This window comes from Sipha flava, unplaced genomic scaffold (assembly GCF_003268045.1).
Source record: "Sipha flava isolate LNK unplaced genomic scaffold, YSA_version1 215_pilon_pilon, whole genome shotgun sequence".
NCBI classification, from domain to species: domain Eukaryota; kingdom Metazoa; phylum Arthropoda; class Insecta; order Hemiptera; family Aphididae; genus Sipha; species Sipha flava.
Genome location: NW_020272834.1, coordinates 370,129 through 394,194, shown reverse-complemented (window position 1 = coordinate 394,194; position 24,066 = coordinate 370,129). Strand labels below are relative to the sequence as shown.

Here is a 24,066-nt window from a genome sequence, read left to right as displayed (position 1 = left end):
ATATCGATAAAATATAATTTTTCGAAGGTTAAAGAACAAATAGCAACAAAAGGTATGCACGTTATTATTTTTTTCGAAACATAACTTATAATCTATAACATTATGTTAAGGAAATTCACTAATATTTATCTAATCGGTGTTGTTTATTTGTACAGGGCCATGCTGGATCTACTGGACCACAAGGTTTTAAAGGTGACGAAAGTTTTCTCTTAAGTAGTGTCCTCTCTAAACGAATTATATCTAGATTATACCTAACAATAATTATTTTATAAATATTTCCATGTAATCAAAAATATTATAAAAAATAAATAATACAATAGTTAAAAATATGACGAATCTATTATTTAACATTGACGTTTTCATATTAGTTACATAATAGCATATAAATCCAAAAATTATACTAAACATATATATCAAATTTATTTTGTACAAATTCAGAAAACAGACATACGCTGTTTATATGAGTTTAATCCATCATTCGTTTCATTTTATCTCAAACTGATATCCTATTAGCGTGACGCTTTCATATTTTTATAAAACTTTATGAACTACAGATTTAACTTAAAGTATTGAAAAGTATTATTAGCTCAATGCTCAAAACTTAAAATACAACTAATTTGTCGTTTTTTTAATTTTTATTTAATTTCACCCGTAATCAGGGCTGGAGAAAGAGTGGGGCAGAAAGGGTTAGAGCATTCGGGGTCCGTACGTTCGAGAGGGCCTTATTATACAAATTTTTTTATAATCTCATTTTCCGTAGTATGAGATGCGAGTTCGAATATTCTTATTGTACTAAAGTATGTACAAGTGATATGAATATCTTGGCCAAACAAAAACAAGTAAAAGGGGCTTGGAATAGATCAGTCCTGGAGCCCTTAAAAGTTCTCACCAGCCCTGCCGTAGTTAATGAAAACATGATTTTGAAATAAAAACTAAAATAATACATCGTCATAACACATATTTAAACGACTAATGAAATGTTGATCATTTTTTTTTTTAAGCCTTTTAATTTACTATCGTAATACTAAGTTTTCGTCAGAAATGTTTGATTTTTGAATTGAACATAATAAATTTAAGTAAAAAGCTCAGAAAATAGAAATTTTAGAATTTTAGCAGAATTCTAACAAAGATGTAATTTATAATTTTGTATTTGAACGGGAAATATTTTTCATTGAATTAAATTGTATGAAATTAAAAATTAAATTAAATTTCATTGTATCCAATTATAATTCAATATTATATTCTAAATTATATTATTAATTGTATTACAACTTATAATTATTATTTATTCATCAGAAATCGAATATTATAATTTTATATAAAACTCTATGGTCTTATTATAAACTATATATTATATTTTATTATTCATAATAATAATTTTATTTTACTTAAATATAAATATAACATAGTTAAGATATCATTATCGAAATAAAACAAAAGAACTTTTACAATAGGATTCAATTTAAAATGTACTGTTACTTTGTAATAGATTCATGTGTTAACGATTAAAGTATACACTTTGTTGTACCACAAAATTACCATGCAAGTGAAATCAGTGTATATAAAATTGTGAATTAATATCCATTGACTGAAATGTATGTAGGTGAACGAGGAGCACGAGGTTTTGATGGAACTCCAGGAATGCCAGGTGAAAATGCTCGCCCAGCGCCAAAAGGCGAAAAAGGTAATTAATACTAAAAAATATTTAACTTTATCGGTGTTATTTTTATTTAAATATTTATTTTTTTACGTACTTGAGTTCGTATTAAAAGTTAAAATGCAGTTTTTGTGCAATTTTATTTTTTATTTGAATTTTAAATTTTCCAATAGATTAACTTAGAGCACCTTTATTTATTTAATTATATTATGTAAATGATATATCTGAATAAATGTATTGCACTTAACTATTTTTATAATTTCAAAAATTATCACATGAGTACTTATCTTTATAAATTCTTATTTAAGGTGACACTGGAACGCCTGGACCTCCAGGGCCTCCCGGACCCGCCGTCATATCAGGAGTGAAAATTGATAAATGTAAGAAATATCTCTTGGGTTCTTATACGTAAATAATCTCTTAATATGAGTATCTCGTTACTAATGACAAGCAATATGTTGCGTCCAATCACTACACATTTCATCGAATCGTATGATCCTTGATTGACGAATTATAACGAAAAATTTGTTGGACAACCATTGAAATCAGCATTCCTCATAGGTCTCTTGGACAGTACAAAATATCGACGGAATCTCCATCGGTGGTTTGTTTCTGCATATGATCACAGTTGAATCATGACAAATTAAATCGTAGGGAGGGTAACTATGTAAAGTTCAATTAATCAGAAATTCGATTTAACTAGATAAATAATTATCACCTTAAAATACGTTTCTCGGGATCATAATTATATTTCAAGATGTCAAGGATTTCCAACAATCAAAGTAATTGGAGTCATCTGACAGTATAATACCAATCGCAATAAAGAACAAACTTTTTCCCCTCGACATGCGTGCTGTTGAGAAATTAGTTAAAGTTTGACTGTACCCTTTATTTGTTATGCTCAAACAAATGAGTTATATTTAATACTGTTAAACGATAACAATAACCAACAATGAAATTTACATGTATCGAATACAAACAGATTAAATACCATTAAGTTTTAGAGTACATAAATTAGTAAATCTTGCTTACGGATAGAAATACATTTTTAAATTTAATACTCGGGAATATTTTATCAGGTTTACATGTTTTGTGCAGTGTAATTTTATTATTATTCCTTTATATGCGAACAAACGCTGTTTTACAGATACATTAAAGTTGGTTTGATTTTTTTATGACTTGAAATATTTGCTCCTAATCAATACATAATTTATTTACGGTATAATGTTTTATTATATTATATAGCAGACACAACAGTTGTAAAAACAGTGAAAGGTGATAAGGGCGTGAAAGGAGATCGTGGAGAAAAGGGAACGGTTGGTAATCTGGGTCCAGGAGGAAACCCTGTAAGTATGATTTATTATCTATTTTTTATTCCAACTAAAATGCACCCGTCACGTTTATATAGAAAGGGTATCTAACCCAATAATACATAGTATTTATTCCATTACACTTCTTTAATCGTAAAAAAAAGTGAAAAAAATATATTCTTCGTTAGCGATTATATAATATAGGTAGTTTTTAGTTTCGACTGTAAATAAAAACAATAGGTGTATTGTAGGTACATAATAATAAATGATAATAGTAATATTGTAGGCCAGACAAAACCATTTTCAACAGGAAGAGCACATGATCGTAAATTGGTGGTTTTGCTCATGAGCGTTCCCAGGGGAGGGATATACGGGGCACTTTCCCCTCCTAGAGTTTTAATTTTTTTTCCAAAGCATTATCTGTAATGCACTCATTTACTAAACATAGTTTACTTTAATATAATATATATATATATATATAGGTATATAGGTATATTATATTTACATAAAAGAAAACTATCTTTAATAATAATTGGATTATTTTATCTTAGAGGAAAAGGAATAATTTATGAATAAAATGTAAATATAAATGTATAAAAAAATCTTCATTTATTTTTTAAATTAATTTCCCCTCCCCTCCTAAAAAAAAATTTGGGACGCCCATGATTTTACCATGTCAACACATACAATAGAATTTCGTACGGTTAAAATACCGTACCATCTGAACAGTACAACCGAATGACACCAAATCGGGAAAATATACGATACGGTAAAAATATCGAATCGAACGGGCTAATCACCAAAAAAGAAACAGCATTTAAACTATGTACAGTTGAATACTTCTAAAAGTGTGGACGGCATTATAATATATATATTGTGTTTCATTTATACATCGATACCTATTCATGGAATACAACGACAAACGAGAGTCCAAAATCTAAAAATGAATAAATTATTATTCATTCGGCATTATGAGCAATACAGCGCTCTGACTAAATATCTAAACTATTGCAGCGTCTCATTGTGCGAAATGTAATTTACACGAAAACATAACGTACAGCAGTTTAAAGTGTTACGTGCTTGCAGCGCGTTTGCATAAAATACTAGGGCAGTGGTTTCCAACTGGTGTGCCGCGATCGCCCTTGAAGTGTGCCGCAATAAATCCAAAAATTATTTTATAAGTACGTATTTACCAGCTTACGAATGATATTCGGTAAAAACTGATCGAACTAATCGTAGATACATATAAAATATTATTTATTGTAAGTATGCCCGTCGCAGTTGTCTCGAACGATCGATTGTATTAATATATAGTATTTCCCAGTAAATAACCCTCAAGGTAGATTGTAAACAGTGTAAGTCTAGTCAAAAGCGTACCCAGGAATTTTTTATGGGAAAGGTCTAATATTTTTATTTTATCTGTTCTATAATTATAATTATAGTTGAACTCAATATTAAAAAATTACTGTTAATATACTGTAGTATGGTTTATATATAATAGGTATATTATATCATTTATATACTTCGTATATTGAAAATAATGGAAAATTAAAATATATACTATTTACAATTAAATCGTTGAGTGTGTAGAAATTTCAATGGAGGGATAGGGTCCGGAGCCGAAACCCTCCTCCTATGGTACGCCCTTAAGTTAAGTTCATATAATGTATATGGATTGGTGTGCCGCGAATATATTTTTGTAGATGAAGTGTGCCGCATTGTTAAACATTTTAGAAACCACTGTACTAGGGTGTTATTTTATTTTAGAAAATTACTGCCTCCCCCCTCCCGTAAATATCAGTAACATTAATTAACCGTGATCTACCTGCGATTATAGGGTCCACCCGGTTTGACGGGTCCCAAAGGTGAACGCGGAGAGCCCGGTTTACCAGCACCCGTGGTATCTGCCGCCGATCTAGGAGCACATATCAAAGGAGATAAAGGTAGGTGTACGAAATCTTACGATTCCGATCTTTTCGCTAAAACTAACCTCATGCACGCCGTATACATGAACCCCGAAAACGAACACCATTGCGCGTCCGGTCGCGCGCGCATAATGTCACTGTTATGCGTTCCGCACGTTCACGCACCCCCGGTAAGGAAAACAAATGGGATATCATACGTGACGCGCCGTATCCGAACTGCTCGGACTTTGAGTACGCGATGAAAAATTAATCCGCCCCGTAAACATTAATAATCCTCCGATAATCTACACTCAATGTACTCGTACAATACTCGGAACAACATCGGCGCGGAACAAGACGATAAATATTGATTATTTCTTTACGTCGCGCGATGGTGTATTACATTATTGTTATTGTTCCCCGCGGAAATCGTCGAGCACCATCGTAATCGTACTCGTACCCATTTCCGATCACGGGACGGGAAAAAAGTCCGGTTTTAAGAACGTTTTAAGATTGAATAGTGCTTATAAAATATTTTGTCCAGTCCGTTTTCGTACACTAATTGATAATGCGTACAGATACAATACAGCCGAGTGAAAAGAAAAACATAAAGGTTATTCTTTTTTTTTTGTTTTCATTTTATCGAAAAAATTCTTACATAAATTATTATACTTCAACGATTACAAACTAAACAAGAATAACAATTATTTACAGCATTGAATGTGAAAAGCTTGTAGTCTTAATTAAAGTTATTCCTGACCCGTAAAAAACTCGGTCTTTGAAATCGAATTTTACTGTAATTTACATTCGACTTGTATTCGGAATTAGACTTTGCAATGCATTTAATACACTTATATTTATTACCTAACAAGACGATTTACCCATGGAATAAATACATGAATTCAATCTTAAAATGCATATATTTTTGAATAAAAATTAAACCCCTATTTGACCGTACAATGAAATTATTGTAGTATACAAAAAGTATTTAATATATATATATATATATTATTTATTTTATTTATTCACAAAATATTTAAAACGGTATTCGATGAAATCAATTTCTCAATGAGATATTAAAATTATAAAAATCTAAATTTATCCAAAAACATTATAATTAATTTGAACTACAAAGATTATTTGATTATAACTTTAATGGAAAGTATTAGTTAATACAGTTAAACGAATAACTACTCTTGAAGCCGTAATTAATGTTATGTTTTTATACGAAACATTTAAAATACTTTGAACATGTATAATAATATAGTAAACAAATTTTTATTCGTTAAATTGTTTATGTGAATATAATATGGTTTTCTTCGATTTCAAAACTAGCATCTGTTCATCCAATAAATTACTATTGATTTATTGATTCTAATTTATAATAGTTTTTTATGAAGTATTTTATTGAAAAATATTTTTTCTATAATTAACATACTAATTTTTTTTCAACTGCATATTTTCAATAAAAATATTAATTTTAATGAACACTTTTAGGTGAAATGGGAAAACGAGGTAGACGTGGAAAGCCAGGTAAATTACTGACCATTTTCTTTTACTTTACTACGCAACTTATTGTTCTAAATTGAACATTTATTTATAGGTCCTGTCGGTCCACCTGGTCCTCCTGGTGATATTGGATTACCTGGTCTACGAGAAGGTTTAAAAACAATAATATAATATTGAGTTGGTGTTCTACGGAGAATCATTTATTTAAAGTCGTGTGATTAATGTGTAAATTCAATTATAATAACATTCTACTTTCAATAAGTAAATCCTCATGAGGCACCATTATTTTTCTGTACGTGAAACAGAATTTAAAAATTCAAAACTAATTTTATTTTGTGTGGTTAAAATGCTACATTGCAACGTGCAGGAAGATGTAAGTATCGTATTTTCAATTTTCCAACCCATTATTATAATTATATTGTGCACGTAGATTTTGTTAATATTGAAACACAATTTTTTTTATAATCAAAATACGTACCATTGTTTTTAAACAATACGATTTCATGAGCATATATTTATTTATCCGATTTGTATATCAAACTTGTGCGGTTTTCCAGGGCTTGCCAGGTAAAGCAGGAGGTCTAAAAGGAGAAAAGGGAGAACGAGGAGAATCGGTGGTAAGTTAATTATAATTGAGATATTATTCATATAGTACAATGGAGGAATGAAAAGACGGTCGAATACTGTTATAAACGTTTGATAATACATGGTTTTCCCGCAGAAAGGCGACAAAGGAGAACCCGGAAAAGATGGCTTGCCAGGTACAGGAGGTACCTATTTGCCAGTTCCCGGACCTCCGGGTCCACCGGTAAGTGAATTTATTTTAGCCCGGCACGTGTGTCCATACATATACTCGTGTACTTCATGATATACTCGTAAAATATTTATCTTTTACTAAAACTTCAATTATGTACGTTCTAGGGTATTCCCGGCCTGTCGATGGAAGGTCAAAAGGGCGAACCTGGAGAACCCGGGTTTTCTTCATCGCCTCTGCGAAGTAATAACAATTAATGTTAACTGTTTTTTTTTAACGTTTTCTCACACTTTAATTACTTACGCGTATTTTAGGTGAGATGAACAACGACGCGGTCGCCGTACCAGGAGCGTTGACTTTCCCCAACAAAAAGTCGATGATTAATGTAAGTCAATAGACCCAGTGACTTACACAAGAATAAAGTTCTATAGTGGTCTCGACTATTCTCAAAATGTTTCCCCCCTCCAAAAAGCATCGGTGTTGATAATTTTTCGGCTTACTTTAGCATCAACCCGTTGTAAAAATTTTAACCAAAAATTACAACCCTGCGTACAATGGGGTAAAAAAATCATTGTTCTTATCCATATTGATATGAGTCTTCGATCACTTCAGTATATGTAGTGCGCATAAGAAACCGATTTAATTATACGCACGTGTTTAGGTAACGGACAGAACTCAAGTGGGCACGATCGCGTTTGTCATCGAAGAAGAGGCGCTTTTGGTACGCGTAGCCCGCGGCTGGCAGTACATTTCCGTGAGTCTACATCATCAGTATTACGGTCAAGCACGTATTTAAATTTCATGGCATATGGCCCCTCTACAATCCAACATTTTTTCGTACCTTTACATCAGTCGTACCATTTTTAAACGAAAACAAAACACTGTCGATTTGAAATTTCATTAAGAATTACATTAATTTTTTTTAAACGTTCTCGTATTGGATGTAGAAAATAATTTTTGTTTAAAATAATGAAATAATAAAAAAATTAATTAAAATTAAAATTAGTTAATGATTAATACTCAAAAGTTTAAATTTATTAGATTTTTTTTAAATTCTCTCTATAAAAAAATTATGTCTACGTGCCGTAAAACCACCGATTTCCTATATATGATTAATATCGTTGTACTTTTATATTAAATTAGTTGGGTTCGCTGATCCCAACCGGAACCGATCCTGCTCCAACGAACGCTCCGATGCCGACTAGAGCGCCATTGGAATCGTCGAATCTCGTACACAATCACCCAGCCAAAGACAGCACGATGGTAATTCGATTAATCAATTACTGTTAACTTTCAGCAATAATATTTTTAGCGCTTAAAAGAGTTAAAAATAAAGTTGGTTACGATTTTTCATTCGTTGTTTCGACCAACTGTAGTAAAAACGGAATATGTCTTGCCATTAATCATCCGTTACTCGCGTAAAATTATGCGCAGCGTTAAACACAAAATCTTAAAAACGGATAATTTTTTCTAATTCCAAACATCTAATTCTTTTTTTATGATTTTTTTTTTTTTTCAATGGGAGAAAATATATCTGATCACGCGTGACAGTTTAAAGTGCAAAGCTCAATTCGACCACACCCTTTGCATCTAACTGCCTGTCACCGTATTCAGCCGGCACTGACTTTAACACGTTTCCATTAGAATTAGTAAATAATCAAATAATATAAATATTTTATTTGACATAGCCTATATATTTATATGTATATATGTATACGTTATTTATGATTTAAAATATTAACTATCGTCATTTTGATTGTTTCAGTGGCATCCTAAGATGGTAAGTATAAAATCGTTGCATGGTTTTTATGGGCTTTTTAAACGTCGGTCGCTACTATATTCGATATTGTTTTCGGGATTTCCTAACTTGGCAATAATATAAAGTCGAACCTCTAAAGAAACTCTTGAAACAATTAATTTTTCCATTAAATCAAGACATTTTCGTAAAAAAAAAAAAAAAAATTTCTATTTAACAATTGTAATTTTTAGAGTACACACTAACATAATAAACTAAGGTAAAACATATGACGAGTTGATGATAATGACATACATCATAATTAACCTAAACCAACATATTATTTATTATATATAACTGCACAATATCATTATGAACATTATTATTTTAAATTATTATTACCAGTACTTGGAGTTTATGACACTAAAAAGTACTGAAATATGTGTTATAATATGCATTAAAAATATCAAAAAATAGCGAAAAAAAAATTTAGTAATAAATTACTAAAATAAAATATAATAAAATATAATATAATATAACATAATATAATTATTATTATAATTATAATATAATAATTATAATATAATATAATATAATAATATAATATAAAAAATAAAATATAACGAGTAATAAAATACTGGTTCGATTGCTATCGATTTGAGGTAAAATGTTTTAAAGTTATTTACGGTGAAATACTTGTGACTTTATTGTTTATTAATGCTAAATAAAACCGAAATTACAAAATATAAATTTAAATATACGATATATTAGTATTGCGTATTCAGTTTGAACTATAGAGTATAAGGCATAGGGTATAGGGTGCTTCCAAATTTTTAGAAAACGATAAAGGGTGCTGTGAGTCAAAAAAAGTTGGGAACCCCTGAATTAGTAAACGCTATAAAATCCGAGCCATGATTATTACACATAAAATTAAATATCATATTACTCGTTTGCTTTTCGTACGAGTTTTTAAGGGAAGGGAAAATGATTTTAACGGAATATCTGTTTTACGGACTTCTTCGAAACAAACCGTGTCAAGTTCGTGAAACAGATGTCGTCCGACCGTATATGATATGTTATACAACACACACGTATTTTACACGCATGATTGTTCGGCAACAGTTGCGGATCGCGGCGCTAAACGAACCGTACTCGGGTAACATGCACGGTGTCCAAAGCGTGGACTACTCCTGTTATCGTCAGTCCCAGAGGGCCGGGCTGCACGGGGCATTCAAAGCATTCCTGTCGTCGCGGCTCAACAATTTGAAAACGATCGTGCACGAGTCCGACAGGGACTTGCCCGTGGTCAACATCAAAGGGGACGTGTTGTTCAACTCCTGGAACGACATATTCACCGAAAACGGCGCCTTTATATCACAACAGCCCAGGATATACAGTTTCAGCGGCAAAAACGTGCTCGCCGATTTCTCATGGTAAGGCATTGCGCGGTCGAGCGGACGATGAACTGATAATTATTTTTCGAAAAACTCGATTCGTCGCGATTCGAGGGATCGGGCCTTCGCTGCTATTTAGCCTCCCAGTCTGAAAAATAAAAATAGTACATCCTTTGTTGATCGCGAAAAACGCTTGTTAAATTCTATGGTTTTGTTGTTCGGAAAAAAAAGTGATGAAAGTTGTCTCAACATTCTGAACGAGTAATTAGTGTTTCAAAACTTGTTGGGTAGAATAGCGGTGGATGTATAAAATTTTAAGTAAGAGTAAAATACCATTTCTCTTCGCTCATAATAGAGTCAGATATTATTTAAAAATAAAACATATCGTTGTAACTAGAGAAGAGCATTTGTAGTATTTGCATATTTGTTTTGCACAATTGCGAAAATAACGCAGTACGAAACAAATACGTTTCATGCTTTCACAAAGCAAGTCTTGGAATTTATTTCTTATATAAATGCATATTTCGAGTTCTGTTGTTCTTAGAACATATTTCTTCCGTTTAATACTTTTAGATGCATATTTTAAATAATTTATCACATTATCAATATTTTTCCGTCGACGTTTTTATTCCATCTAATTTACGACCAAAATATTGTTTAGTTAATTAATTATTAGCAAACGCATTTTTTCCTTAGAAAAATGTCTCAAGGGTAGCCGATTAGATTCAATTTATTTATAAGAAGTAAACGCGTTGTCTATATCATGTATATCATTGCACTGAATTCTACCAATCGTTGTTTGTTAATGATTTAATATTTTAGCCTTTAGTGTTAGATCTGTTGCTTGTATATGTGCGTATATTCGTGATTAGTGTTAACATTTCATCTTTGTGTAATTTTTTAACATTAAAATGCCGAAATATGAAAAGTCTTTTAACAGTCAGAGCTATTTATCGGAATTTGGTGTCGATGAGTTATCGATTGACGGTAAATTCTTATACTAGTCAGTATTGTGACATTAAAATAGGATGTGAAGTACAATTCAATGTTACGCAACATTTAAACGATTTTTTAAATAAATCGATAAAAATATATATACAAGCGAATACTTACAGTGTTTGCATATTTAGTACTTTTTTAGATATATAAGTCTTCTGCCCTAGTTGAAACATAAACAATACGTTGTTCGCTTCGCTTAATCTAAAATGTATTATGTGGATATGTAAGGTTAGAGGTGGATATTGATTGTTTTATATTAACAGTTTTGGTAGCTCGCCCTATTCCAGAATTGTAATCCTAGTTGTGCTCATGATAAATGCACACATTTTTACAATAGATTTCAATCTTACCCTATTATCGTTTTATGAACATCTTAATAACTCCATTGGTAGAATTTCTCATCGGAAAAAAACTGTTTGTTTGAAACCTTGAGAGCCTTGGGCAGGTTAAATATTTGAAACATTCTGAACTCTCTAATGTTCTGTTATGAAATGATAAACAGGCGATTGCGTTATAATTTCGGTGAATTATTTTTCTTATTCATAATTTCACGTCATTTTAAAATATACAAACAATATCAGTTCAAACAATGATTGACTCACAATAGGTCAGTAGATGTTATTTATTATCTGAATATAATATGTATCTGTATATTATATTTCATTATCGCACTTGATTTTCAGTAGCGAACACGTATTATAATAATATATACTCAATTAACATCGAAACATGCACGGTCGTTAGCAACCGTTGACGTACAGCCCAAACAATATGAAGTCTAAAGTGGTTGTCTACCATCTACTCGACGAAACAATCGATATTCAACGAAGATACTTTTGTAGAACTTTAAGAACTTCGTTTTACTCATATACTGAATGCACACGACGTTATTTTTGGTTCTTGATATACTTTTCGCGGTTCACTCGTATGCGTCACAAAATAGTGTAGTCCATAAATTACATACCTACATAGGTGAATATAAATTTACGAACCGCTGGCCCGTGTTGTACTGCTATTTATTCCATCATTTACGTTCGCGTTCTATTTTTTGTTTTCAAAAACCGCGAAATAAAACTGAAATATTTAATAACCTATTATGCGTATAACTTCACGTTTAAAAATTTTAATTACTCATATTATATACACGACTACATAATATTGTGTACGATCTCAAGTTTTGTATCGTACAACGGGCAACCAGCATATTAAATATTCGAGTTTCACCCGTCGAAACAAATTATTATTATTTTTTTCGTTCATTTTCTGTACACCGAAGACGCTCTCACGACCACTGTATATTAAAAATCTGTCCTTGGAAATGTTTAAAAAACAATCTGTTTTAAAAGAACGATTCCATTGTCGTAATTTTTCATTCTCTCAACGTACAACCTTTAAAAATGAGAAACTATTGTCTCTTTGTCATCGCTAATACACATACACACACACACGCGCGTATACACACACACACACACAGACACACACATACATGTATATTGTAAAAAGTCATTGAACACACACATTTTAAGCGAGCCAATATAAAAACAGAATAAACTGTCAGTGGTAGATAATACACAGAAGAAAAAATTTTTTTTTAGACGAAAAGTCTATCAACCAGAAATCACCAGCTGAGTAATTTTTTTTTTTTTTTTTTGCCTTCTATTATCATACATAATATAACGTTATTAAAATTCGTATTTTTACCTGATCAGCAGTCAACCAAACATTTTTATTTTAAACAGTTCTTGCAGTTATCGTATTGCGTGGGTTTTCTGTTTTCGACTAGTATACACATCTTTAGTGATACAAGTAATTTTTTTAACTAAATATTCTACCTACGCCAACAATAATAAAGTAAAAAACAATACGAGGTAGTTATTGAAGTGTAATTTGTTTCATAAACACTTAAAAGTTTTTGGCAATATTATAAATGAAAATTGCTTCGTTACATTAACCAACTACAAAATTTGAAAACAATATATATCTAGTGAATAGGAAAAACCTGTTTATAGTAATTCTGATTTTGAATTTATTTTCGCAGCATATATAGCCTCTACGAAAAAAAACCAGTGGCATTATTGGGGAATGCGAGGGATTTCATATAATGTGGTAGCATATTGATAAGTTGAAACCCAATATACTTCCATATTTGTGATTTGAGATAGAACCATTGTACAGTGTTAAGGGTTGTTGTATGATGGGTAGTTTTTTCAACACTCGACATTACGATCCTAAAGGGCGCGGTATAAAGTCGAAAATAATAATAACAATAATTTCAATTTAATATACAAAAATTTTATATTTAGAAATAAATAAATGAACGCTTGGCCTGGAAAATTATTTTATTTTTAACGTACGACGGGTCTCGAATTAAGAATTCATCGTCAGATACATATAAAAACGATAAAATAAGAGTTCCGATCTTATTATACTCCGAGCTGAACGTTTATTTATTTCTTAACTATTTATTTACCTACTGATTTACGAGTGTTGAACGTTTACCGATTTTCATTCGGTTTCTTATGATTACATCGATCAATATTCGTTATTTGTGCAGTAATGTAATAACATCGTGTCGCACGTTTCAGGCCTCAAAAAACCATTTGGCACGGGTCCGACCCGTCAGGTTACAGCGCGGTGGATGGCAACTGCGACGCGTGGAACTCGGAAAGCGCGGATAAACGGGGCTTGGGTTCGTCGCTGGTGCCCAGACCCGGTGCGCCGGCCAAGCTGCTCGACCAGGAGACCGCGTACGACTGCCGTAACTTCTTCGTCGTCCTTTGCGTGGAGATCACGCCGCACTCGGGAGCGATGTTCTCGCGGAAACGCCGTAGCGGCGCCGGCAGGCACGAGGAGCCCATGAGCCGGCAGGAGTACGAGAGGCTCATCGACGACATCCGGGCTTGAATGGGCTCGGCAACGCCCTCGGGGCAGCGGTTCTCGACCCTTCACGGCGCTCTGTAGAATAAAAAAATCCTTGAAAAATCACCCAAACGGACGCGTATTGTTTCAATTATTTCCACGCTCGAATTTTGCTTCACCTGAAAGACCACGATGTGTCCACACGGGTCAAGAAATCGCTGCTTCAAAGGATACCACACCTTATCCATGTACCCCCTCACATCCTGATATCGCTACAAAAAGCTCGGGGACATTATTACCTAACGATTCTAATAGTAAATCCGACTTTGTTTTTCTTCCGAACAGAATGGTTTCGATATCTTTCCACGCTAAAATAACCACGTAACCACGACCCGTCCGAACGATAGTTATTCAAATAATATCTTAGTAATTATTCAAAATTCCCGTGACGTGCGTGATGCTTTCCGAAAATTTTACTCGAAGCAGAATTCTATCGAATTCCCTAGTTTTTAACGCAAACTTGTTTTTTTCTTTTCTATCACGATGTGTTTCTTTTTCTATAATTCTCGAACACTAATAAGTTTTCAATATACCTATGTATATGGTGTAGAATTTTCGTCTGTGCTGCACAAATCAATTGTAGAATAGATAATATCGAAACGACAATATTGTTTACATTATCATTTAATAAGCATATCATTTTTTTTTTTTTTTTTTACATAAGGCAACGTTTCCGGCCACGGTATGTAATATCGTATTAACGTTGATATAATAAACAGCATTCGATACGACAATTATTATATTAAATCAAAAAAAAAAAAAAAAAAATAATACAAATGATTAGCGTTCATATTTATACTAAGATATTATTACATTTAAGTAATATTATTTTAAACATTTAGTTTATTGCTATAAATATTGTTTTATATTTATGTGTTCAAAGAGTGTCAATACTTTAATTCTTAAACGTATGGTTGTACATTTATTTTCAATATTACCATACTATTTTATACGATACACATTGTGTATAAGGTTCACGTAAAACCTAATCATTTGTACTACATTCATAAAATATACCGATTTTATAAAAATAATTTTGTACATTGTAAATATATAGCCTTAAAGGAATTTAATGTTAATTTTAATAATTTGATATTTAACTCATATTACATAAGCTTGTGTTAGTTTAACATACATTTAACCTCGGTACTTATTAAACTTCAGTTAAAATAAGTAATAAAAATGTTCAATTGATTATGAAATAGCAAAGCTTTAAAATGCGTTTTAGTTCAATACATAAATAATTGTATCAACTTAAACTTTACTGTTAACGTTTATTTATTTTTAATATATATACTAACATATAAAAATAATTTACATGCAAATAGTATAATACGTTTCCATATAGTACACAGATTATCTTAAATACATTATTTTCGAATAGAATTCATCCATTATTTTATAAATATGAAATTCTTCTGAAATTGATTAAGAGTATATTAGTATTTTATTTAATTGACGAACATTTTATAGGTATAGGAAATAAGTACTATATGATAATGTAATAATACATATTTGTAGGTGTTTATACGCATGTACAATTTCTTTAAACGTTGATCCAAAGAATATTTGATAAATATGTTTTTATTTTTTTTTGTGCTACGTTCCCTAACTTGTGTATATAAATGGTATTTATTTTAAGTAAAAATTAATGAATACAACAGTTTCCGTGAATTCTATTTCTAAAATAATAACACGATTAAATGAGCATTGTTTCAATAAATTCATATCACATTAGATGTTTAATAAACGGATTTAAGATCGTACTGTTGTTGAACAAGACAAAAATAATTACAATTAATAGACAATTATTATTGTTAAATTTAATGTTTATAAAATTATTACACTTACATGATCAACTGTCAAAAATATTTAATTGTTTTAGTATTAAAATAAGATTCAGGAACTGAGCGAATATATTATGTAAAAAAAAAGAAAAAAATCTTCAAATAAGATATTTATATTGAATACTTTAATTGAATAAGAATAGTAATCAGTTAGTAGTATTTGCTTTAAATATGCATCAGTTATTGTATGAATTGTATACATACTTGAATTGTATTTACTACGTTTTAAATTTGAATTGATTTTATGTTCTTAATGCCACATGAGTATTTACAACTTTAGATGGTAGAAATGTAAATCGCGTCATTATATTCAGTATTATAGTAATTAGAATATTGTATGAGATATATTGAAACATATTATGTTATATTTTAATGTATTTCACATGATTTTTTTTTTTTTACCGACCTTAAAGTTTGTAATTTTACCCATTATGAACTATGTTAAGCATTTACCATTTAAATTATAATAATATGCATAATTAGTCACAATATTATATAGTTATTAAATTTGTAAAAAAATAAAAATAATAATAAAAAGCAGCTATTATATTGTCATAACCGTATTTTAAATTTACTATACATATATATAAGGTTGTCCTTATTTTTTAATTTACGAACTTTTGATTCCGCACCCCTCATTTTGTTCATTAATATAAAAAAGTTATTTGATTTAAATTTGGTCATGATTACTGACCTTTTTTACGCCCCCCAAAAGGGTTGAACAATTGCCAAAAATTTCTTTGGTTTGTGGTTTTTTGAGTATAACCAATAAACTATTGAACTTATCGTAAAAATCTACATAACTTTAACTATCAAGATTTAAATTTTTAATAAAAATATATAGAGTTTAATTTATTTAAAAAAATTTCTTATGGTTTTCTAAGTATATTAGAGTAAGGGTTGATGATACGACCAAATATACTGCATAAGAATGACAGAAAATTAAATTTTCTAAAAAAAAGTTAATAAATATAAATTGTATTGGATTAATTGTTTTATCGAGATAGCCGAGTAAATGTAAGAAAATTAAAAATATATATAGAATATATGAGTATATACAAAACCTTATTTATAGAATATTATATTTTAATAAAAAAAGTAATGACTAAATTTTTCGTAAATTCTTCAATTTTCAAGAAAAATAATAAAATATAAAACATTTCATTTTTTTGGTGAAATTGTTTTTTTTTTAAACATATTTTACAAACGATTAAAGATAAGATGAAATATATAATATATAAGTTATATGAAATTTAATACGTGTCTCAAAGCACTCAAAGTTGCTTATTTACGTCTATAATCACATTATAATTACATAATTAATAATTATGTATTTATTAATTATTATGTATTATCTATAATTATTAATTATAGATTAAATAGAAGACATAAATAAACGATTACGACACTTGTCAAAAATATAAATTTAAAATATGATATGAATGATATATGTTTCCATATTTATTTTATTTACTTGTGAATTATATAAAAATCATTATATTATTAGAGTTCTGCGTACGACAGATGCGCGGTGCACACGCAGTGTAATTCGATGCATTGTTGTATGCAACGATTTAAAACGCATTCACTAGTTCTGTTAATTTCTTTGGCTACCACATAAAAGGCATGTACAAGCACCAAGGTAAGTATAAAAATAGTTCATAACGCGTCGGAGTGTAAAACAATAACGTAAAATTATCACGATTTGAAGATTTAACGAAGTGTGCCGTGAGATATTGCTAACCGTTGCCCATACGTTCTACAAAAAATAAACATAATTCAACTCGGATGTTTTAAATAACTCACTCGACTAAATTGTTGTCGTATATTGCGTTACAAAAACATTAAGGCGCAAAAGAATGATTACGAAAATTCACAGGTACACGTGAATATAATAATAATAGTTCACGGTTACGCGTGATCATGATAATTCGCGAGTGAACGCGAACAACGCAATTGAATAGATGGAAAACTTTTATCAACGGGTAATTTTAACATCGAATCCTAATTTTACGTGAACACGTGAAATAAGGAACACGATAATTTGTCGTGTTAATTTGTCCGCGATATGTGGACGAAAATAATATTGCTCTTCTGAATTTATCGATCACAGTTCTCAAAATAAATAAAATGAAAACTATTCCGTTTTCGGTTCTTTGTTGAAAAAAAAAAAAAAGTACCGGCTCTTGTTATACTTGATTTTATTATACCTCATTTTATTATCGTCCAGCCGTTCAAGTATATTATTATTATTATTCTTATTATTGTGTTACAGTTATGAACGAACAATTATTTTACGATATAACCGCCAATCAACGTGACCCCAAGTATATTATATGCATCCAATCCGGAGTAGTAATATCGAAAATCACGGTCGTCATGTTTTCGACCGACGGAACGTTTCGCTGATGCATCGTAATAACGCACTATCGGCAGTGTGTTTGTTTTGTTATTATCATCGCTTTACTCCGGAGATAATACCATATCGATTCCAATTATCGTATATACTAGGAAAGACGTTTCCAACTAACACAACATTGTGATTAAAGGCGGAGTAAGGTATTTTCGTTGCATAGCCAATTTCGTGATATTATTGGTTGAACGTGTAACGTAATTCTGTAATACGTGATTGACTTGAAAATTACAGTGTTCCTTAAAATAACTGTATTTTAAATGATCAATGTAGTTTTTGAGTCAATCGTGTACTAAAGAAATACGTTAAATTTTCAACAATTAATATCACGAATTTACTTATGCCACTAAAATACTATACTTCAGCTCACATTTAGTATAGCACTTCAAAAGTTTGATCGTTTTAAATCAGATCCTATCCATCCAGAACGCGAAATTTGTACTGTTCTAGGTACAAAATAATATGATAATGAATCCTTGATTATTTATAAATAAAATAGCAATAACTAGGGCTGAGAATTTGTAAGAAAGTGCATTTTTTTTTTAGTGATTGTAAAACGTAGCTTCGTAAGTACATAATTTGAATTATGTAACTACGAATCCATTTATGGAACTTTTATTTTGCATTTTTTTGGCATTTTTCATGATTTTGAGTTTTTAGGTCATTTTTGTGCATTTATAGATCATATTTTCCTTTTTTAGTTAATTTTCTGGTATTTTTAATAAAATTCTAAAGACTAAAGTTATTACTAATAACTAAAAAGTTATGCTAAATAAAACCATTTTATTTTGTAACCTTTGTAAACAAAAATTCCTGTTTGGTTCTGTTTTTAATTTATCAATATAAAGGTTCCGGTTCTAATTATTGAAAAGGTACTGGTTTTTTTTTTGGTTAGGTTCTTGTTCCTCGATGCAATAACTATGCGTGGTGTACAGTTTTCGTTACAAACATAATAAATTGTAATTTTGTTTTAATGCCTACTATTATTTTTTATTTTAGTTAATTGTAAGCCTGGACATTAACGAGTCAACAAGTTATAAGTTAAGTTAAAAGTTAAGTTAATTTAACTTATTAACTTAACTTATTATATTACTGGTAAATTAACTTAACTTATTAAATTAACTTATTTCCTTACAAATTAACTTGAAATTAATGTATTATTTTTCATTTATCCCAATTAAGTTAATTTTGATTTTTAAGACCAGAAAAATATTTTTGTAAAATAACGCATTCAATAAATAATTCATGGAATTTGGAAAAATATAAAAATAAAAATTTGTAACAGATTCAGCTAATTCGTGTAGGATAAAGTCTAGCATGATATAACGACAAGACAAATGTCATAATTGTGTACTATAAGTAGATTAAATTACCACCGTATGGGGTAATTATCACATCATCGGCCACACTGGTTAACATTGTCATGAAAAATGACCGTAAATATAAGTAACAAAAATTGGTAAATATTATTATTGACTAAATCAGAGGTGTGCAATTGGTGGCCCGCAGTCCGCATTCGGCCTGCAAGGCTTTTTTATCTGGTTCGTACTATATTTTCAAATTACAACATACAATTTTAAAATATATTGTATTTTAATATTGTCTTTATTCTATCTTATCGATAAAATAATTTTTATCTGGCAAAGGCTAAAATATATCATTTTTCGTACTGCACACTCAAGGATTTTTCTATACTCCCCTTTCAGACGTTAACGGTAACGAATAACACAGTTAAAATACTTGGTATTTTAGATTTTGCCGATGATATATCTTGAAATTTTAAAAATATGTAAAATTATTTAATAAATAAATGTAAAATTAAAAACAAATACCATTATATAGAGAGTAGAACCACAACACTTTTTAATTTCATACTACACAAAGTGTACTGCACACAATTTTAGTCATTGTTATCTGGTATTAAACATTGTTAAATGGCTAAATGTTATATATACACATGTGTATACGTATAACTCTCAAACATAGCTGTTTGTACCGAACTATTTAACTATATTAGTTTCTTCGTATCATCCTTGTTGTACTATTGGATGCACAGCAGCTCTGCACGAATAAAGTTATTTTGTAAATCCGCAACTCCGCATGCACTGTAATTTCGCACGGTCAAAAAAATTAACGTACCGTAGCTCCGCATTCTAAAAATATTTTTAATATTTAAAATAATTTTTAACACCGAAAGTCCGCATGGCCATAAAATTGTGTCTTCTCATGACAAATTTATTAATTTATTTACTTCAGCACATCCAAATATTGCAGTTTTCATTAAAAACTTATTAATTATGCTGACGGATTCTTTCATACGAATTAATACTGCTAATAATAAAAAAAGTAGAATAGTTAGAACTAAACGAAAAACCAATATGGAATTTATAAATAAAAACATAGAATTATATAACGACGACCAATTGATGGAATACTGATTGTTTTTTTTTAAAGATGTACAAAAATGTATAAAAAAATTATGTACGGAGTTCAGGTGTAAAAAAAACCTTTTATGCAGAGTTTAGGTGATATATTACAAAATGGCCATAATGCATGCGCAGTTACAGTGAGCCGGTACTATCGTATATAATGAATTTATTATTTCAGTGTATATAAATGCTAATTAAAATTCTTATTTCGAATGACTTTTTTTTCCTATACTCTGGCCCGCTGAATTTTAATTTTTTAAAAATTGGCCCTCTAGTAACTTTTAGTTGCCCATCCCTGGACTAAATTATTCTTAATAATTATTATAGATACTCTATTATTATTAGAATTATTTCATAATCTTTGATATTATTAAATATTATTGAATAAGAGAAGAAATTTAATAGCTGATCAACATTTTGAGATGACTTTTTTATTGAGATTCAATAAGTATTTTGATAAACCTGTCTATTGTATTGTTTTATTTGTTTAAATTTTAATAAAATTAAAAAATATTATAAATTTATTTTAATGTTTTGTATCAACTGTATACATTTATTACCTATATAATTTTATAGTTACACTTTCAGCTGCAGTAATTATTTCTAGTTTTCATACTGTTGTGGAACATTAAAAATAATACTTTTTTATTAAATTATATTTATCATATGTGATTTGTATGAAAAACGAATATAAACAAACGATACATAAATTAACATAAATTTGACATTTAAGTTATTTAAAATAATCCCAATAAATAAATATATATTTTTCTACTCTAATTAGAGTCTAATAAGATTTTTCTGCATTTTCATTATCGTTAATTTTAAATAAGATCTGTTGTAAATTGTTAATATATATCATTTATATCAGCGCTTGATTTAAAATTTAAAGTTTAAACGTATTTATCTTTTTGTAATTAACTTAACTTATTAATTGAAGTTAAGTTAACGATATTTTTTAACTTAATTTTTAACTTAATTGATGTTATTCTCATGTGCATTGACTTAATTGAACATGAACTAAATTAACTTAGATTAACTGAGTTAAGAAATATCATTAACATACCCATTGGGTATGTACATTGTACAGGTTCCTATCGAATTATTACAGAAAAAGATATTAATATTTTTACAGACAACTCAAAGAAAGATCCAGTTTTATTCGGCATCAAAAGTATTACTGGTTGTTGTCAACATTTAGCTGGGAGTTACGACAATAACTATAACATCTATAATGTTGGAACGTATAGAAATCTCCAAAAGAGAGGTATTAATATTGATTCAGCCAAAAAAATGGAATGTTAATGTGCCTGTTCTACTACTACGAGTACTACACCTGAAACTTCATCCACTACCAGTATAACTTCAAAACCATCAATTACCACTCTTCGTTCTACTACTACGAGTACTACAACGAAACAGTCAACCAATATTAGTACAACTTCGAAACCATCAACTACAACTCTTCGTTCTAAAACTATTACCAACCATCCTATGAAACAACAATCTAATGATCCACAGTCATCAAATTCTAGTGGAACGCCAGGATCCATAGTAGGAGCAGAGGTAGAAGAGGCAGTGGTTACAGGAGTAGCTGGAATATCAAGTGTAGCAGGGGTAGCAGGAGTAGTTGGAGTAGCAGAAATAGAAACAGCAGCAGGAGGAGTTAGAGGAGTAGTACTGGCAGGTTCAGCTGTGATAGAAACTGTGACGGAGAGAGTAGTTGAAAAAGATATAGAGGAAAAAAAAAACGTCAAGAGAAAGAAGCAAAAACATGCAAAGAGGAAGAAGAGAAATAATGTCGAGAAGAAACAACAAGAAAACATCGGGAAGAAATAGAGAGAAAAAATCAAGAGGAAGAAGAGAAAAAACGTAAAGAAGGAGAAGTAAAAAAACACGAAGAAGAAGAAGAGAAAAAAATGCCGAGAAGAAATAATAAGAAAATGTCGAGAGGAAGAAGAGAAAAAAAATCGAGAAGAAACAGTAGAAAAATATCGGGAGGGAAAAGCAAAAAAACGTAGAGATAAAGAAGTGAAAAAACATCGAAAAGAAAAATAAGAGAAAAAATGCCGAGAAGAAGAAGTGAAAAAACACCAAGAAGAAGAAGAGAAAAAACGTCAAGAAGAAACAGCAAGAAAACATAGAGAGGAAGAATCGAAGAAACACCGTGAAGACGAAGAGCAAAAATGTCAAAAAAAAAATAGCAAGAAAATATCGAGAGGAAAAACAGAAAAAACGTAGAGAGAAAGAATCGGAAAAATACCAAGAACACCATCGAGAAGACGAAGAGAAAAAACGCCCAGAAGAAATAGCAAGAAAACTTCAATAGGAAAAGCAGAAAAACGTTGGAAAGAAGAAGAGCGCCGACAAAGAGAAGCACAAAAAAAGTTAGATGAGTTTTTAGAACAGTGGGTCGTAGTTAATAGTGAAGAATAATATTATAATTAAAAAATAATAATTAAAATATTATATTATATAATTATAATTATTATAAATTATAATTATATTATAATTAATAATAATACATCAACAATGTGCCTTTTTGGCACAGAATCTGGGTGTTGATTTAGTTATTGAACGTACCTGATTAAGTTTTTAAGAACAGTTTTAACGCTGTAAACAAACAAAATCAAATGCATTTTTTTTTTAAATACATTTTATTTTGCTATTCTGATTCAATTTGAGCATGCGACTCCATTAAATCATTATATTTGTTTTTTTATACGCATTTAGTTGTTGTTTCTTTGAAGGTTTTATGTACAATTTCAAATTTTATGCAGATCAATGTTCATACGTGATACGTTAAGTAATACGCAATATATTAAGTGGTAAATTACACTACATGAATTGCAAAACATGTCCGCATAAATATAAGCAAAATTAGTGAACACTCCTTTGAAGTGATTTTTTTCAAATTGAGAGTAAAAATTGTATATCCTAGTGTGACGTGCTATATTGTCAATGGTTTAATGTATGTTAAATGAGTTTGCACATATTTTTTGATTTAGTTAGACGTCTATGATGAGTCTAAGATGACGCAATTGATGAGTGAATCAGTAATATCATTGGAAATTATATATGGACGTAAATATATCGTCGGTCTAACAACCATTAATAAAATGTCAACGTATTTTTTTTTTTTTTTTTTTTTAATACTTCACTACGATAATACAAATAAAAAATATATATTGCTTGA

General features: G+C 29.9%; 2 protein-coding genes across 7 annotated transcripts in view; both read left to right on the top strand.

The window, feature by feature from the left end:
- Positions 1-14,954, top strand: part of LOC112682925 (collagen alpha-1(XVIII) chain-like) — a 420,302-nt gene extending 405,348 nt beyond the window's left edge. For 2 of the 6 annotated variants that reach the window (XM_025553701.1, XM_025553699.1), the window contains 17 exons: positions 156-192; positions 1,604-1,684; positions 1,966-2,037; positions 2,903-3,003; positions 4,805-4,910; positions 6,369-6,404; positions 6,475-6,531; positions 6,752-6,753; positions 6,938-6,997; positions 7,102-7,188; positions 7,302-7,377; positions 7,449-7,519; positions 7,796-7,888; positions 8,278-8,397; positions 8,900-8,914; positions 9,992-10,302; positions 13,848-14,954. In XM_025553701.1, the coding sequence (XP_025409486.1) occupies positions 156-192; positions 1,604-1,684; positions 1,966-2,037; positions 2,903-3,003; positions 4,805-4,910; positions 6,369-6,404; positions 6,475-6,531; positions 6,752-6,753; positions 6,938-6,997; positions 7,102-7,188; positions 7,302-7,377; positions 7,449-7,519; positions 7,796-7,888; positions 8,278-8,397; positions 8,900-8,914; positions 9,992-10,302; positions 13,848-14,166 (1,644 nt within the window). In that variant the 3' untranslated portion in view covers positions 14,167-14,954. The remainder of the gene's footprint in view (positions 1-155; positions 193-1,603; positions 1,685-1,965; positions 2,038-2,902; positions 3,004-4,804; positions 4,911-6,368; positions 6,405-6,474; positions 6,532-6,751; positions 6,754-6,937; positions 6,998-7,101; positions 7,189-7,301; positions 7,378-7,448; positions 7,520-7,795; positions 7,889-8,277; positions 8,398-8,899; positions 8,915-9,991; positions 10,303-13,847) is intronic. The other 4 variants (XM_025553705.1, XM_025553704.1, XM_025553700.1 and 1 more) reach the window with 3 other exon arrangements.
- Positions 14,955-17,654: 2,700 nt separating this feature from the next.
- Positions 17,655-23,295, top strand: LOC112682935 (stress response protein NST1-like). The gene is given in 5 exon segments (XM_025553719.1): positions 17,655-17,670; positions 21,961-22,114; positions 22,199-22,636; positions 22,690-22,782; positions 22,784-23,295. Coding segments are annotated over 5 exon segments (1,029 nt in total). The 3' UTR covers positions 23,112-23,295.
- Positions 23,296-24,066: the final 771 nt, after the last annotated feature.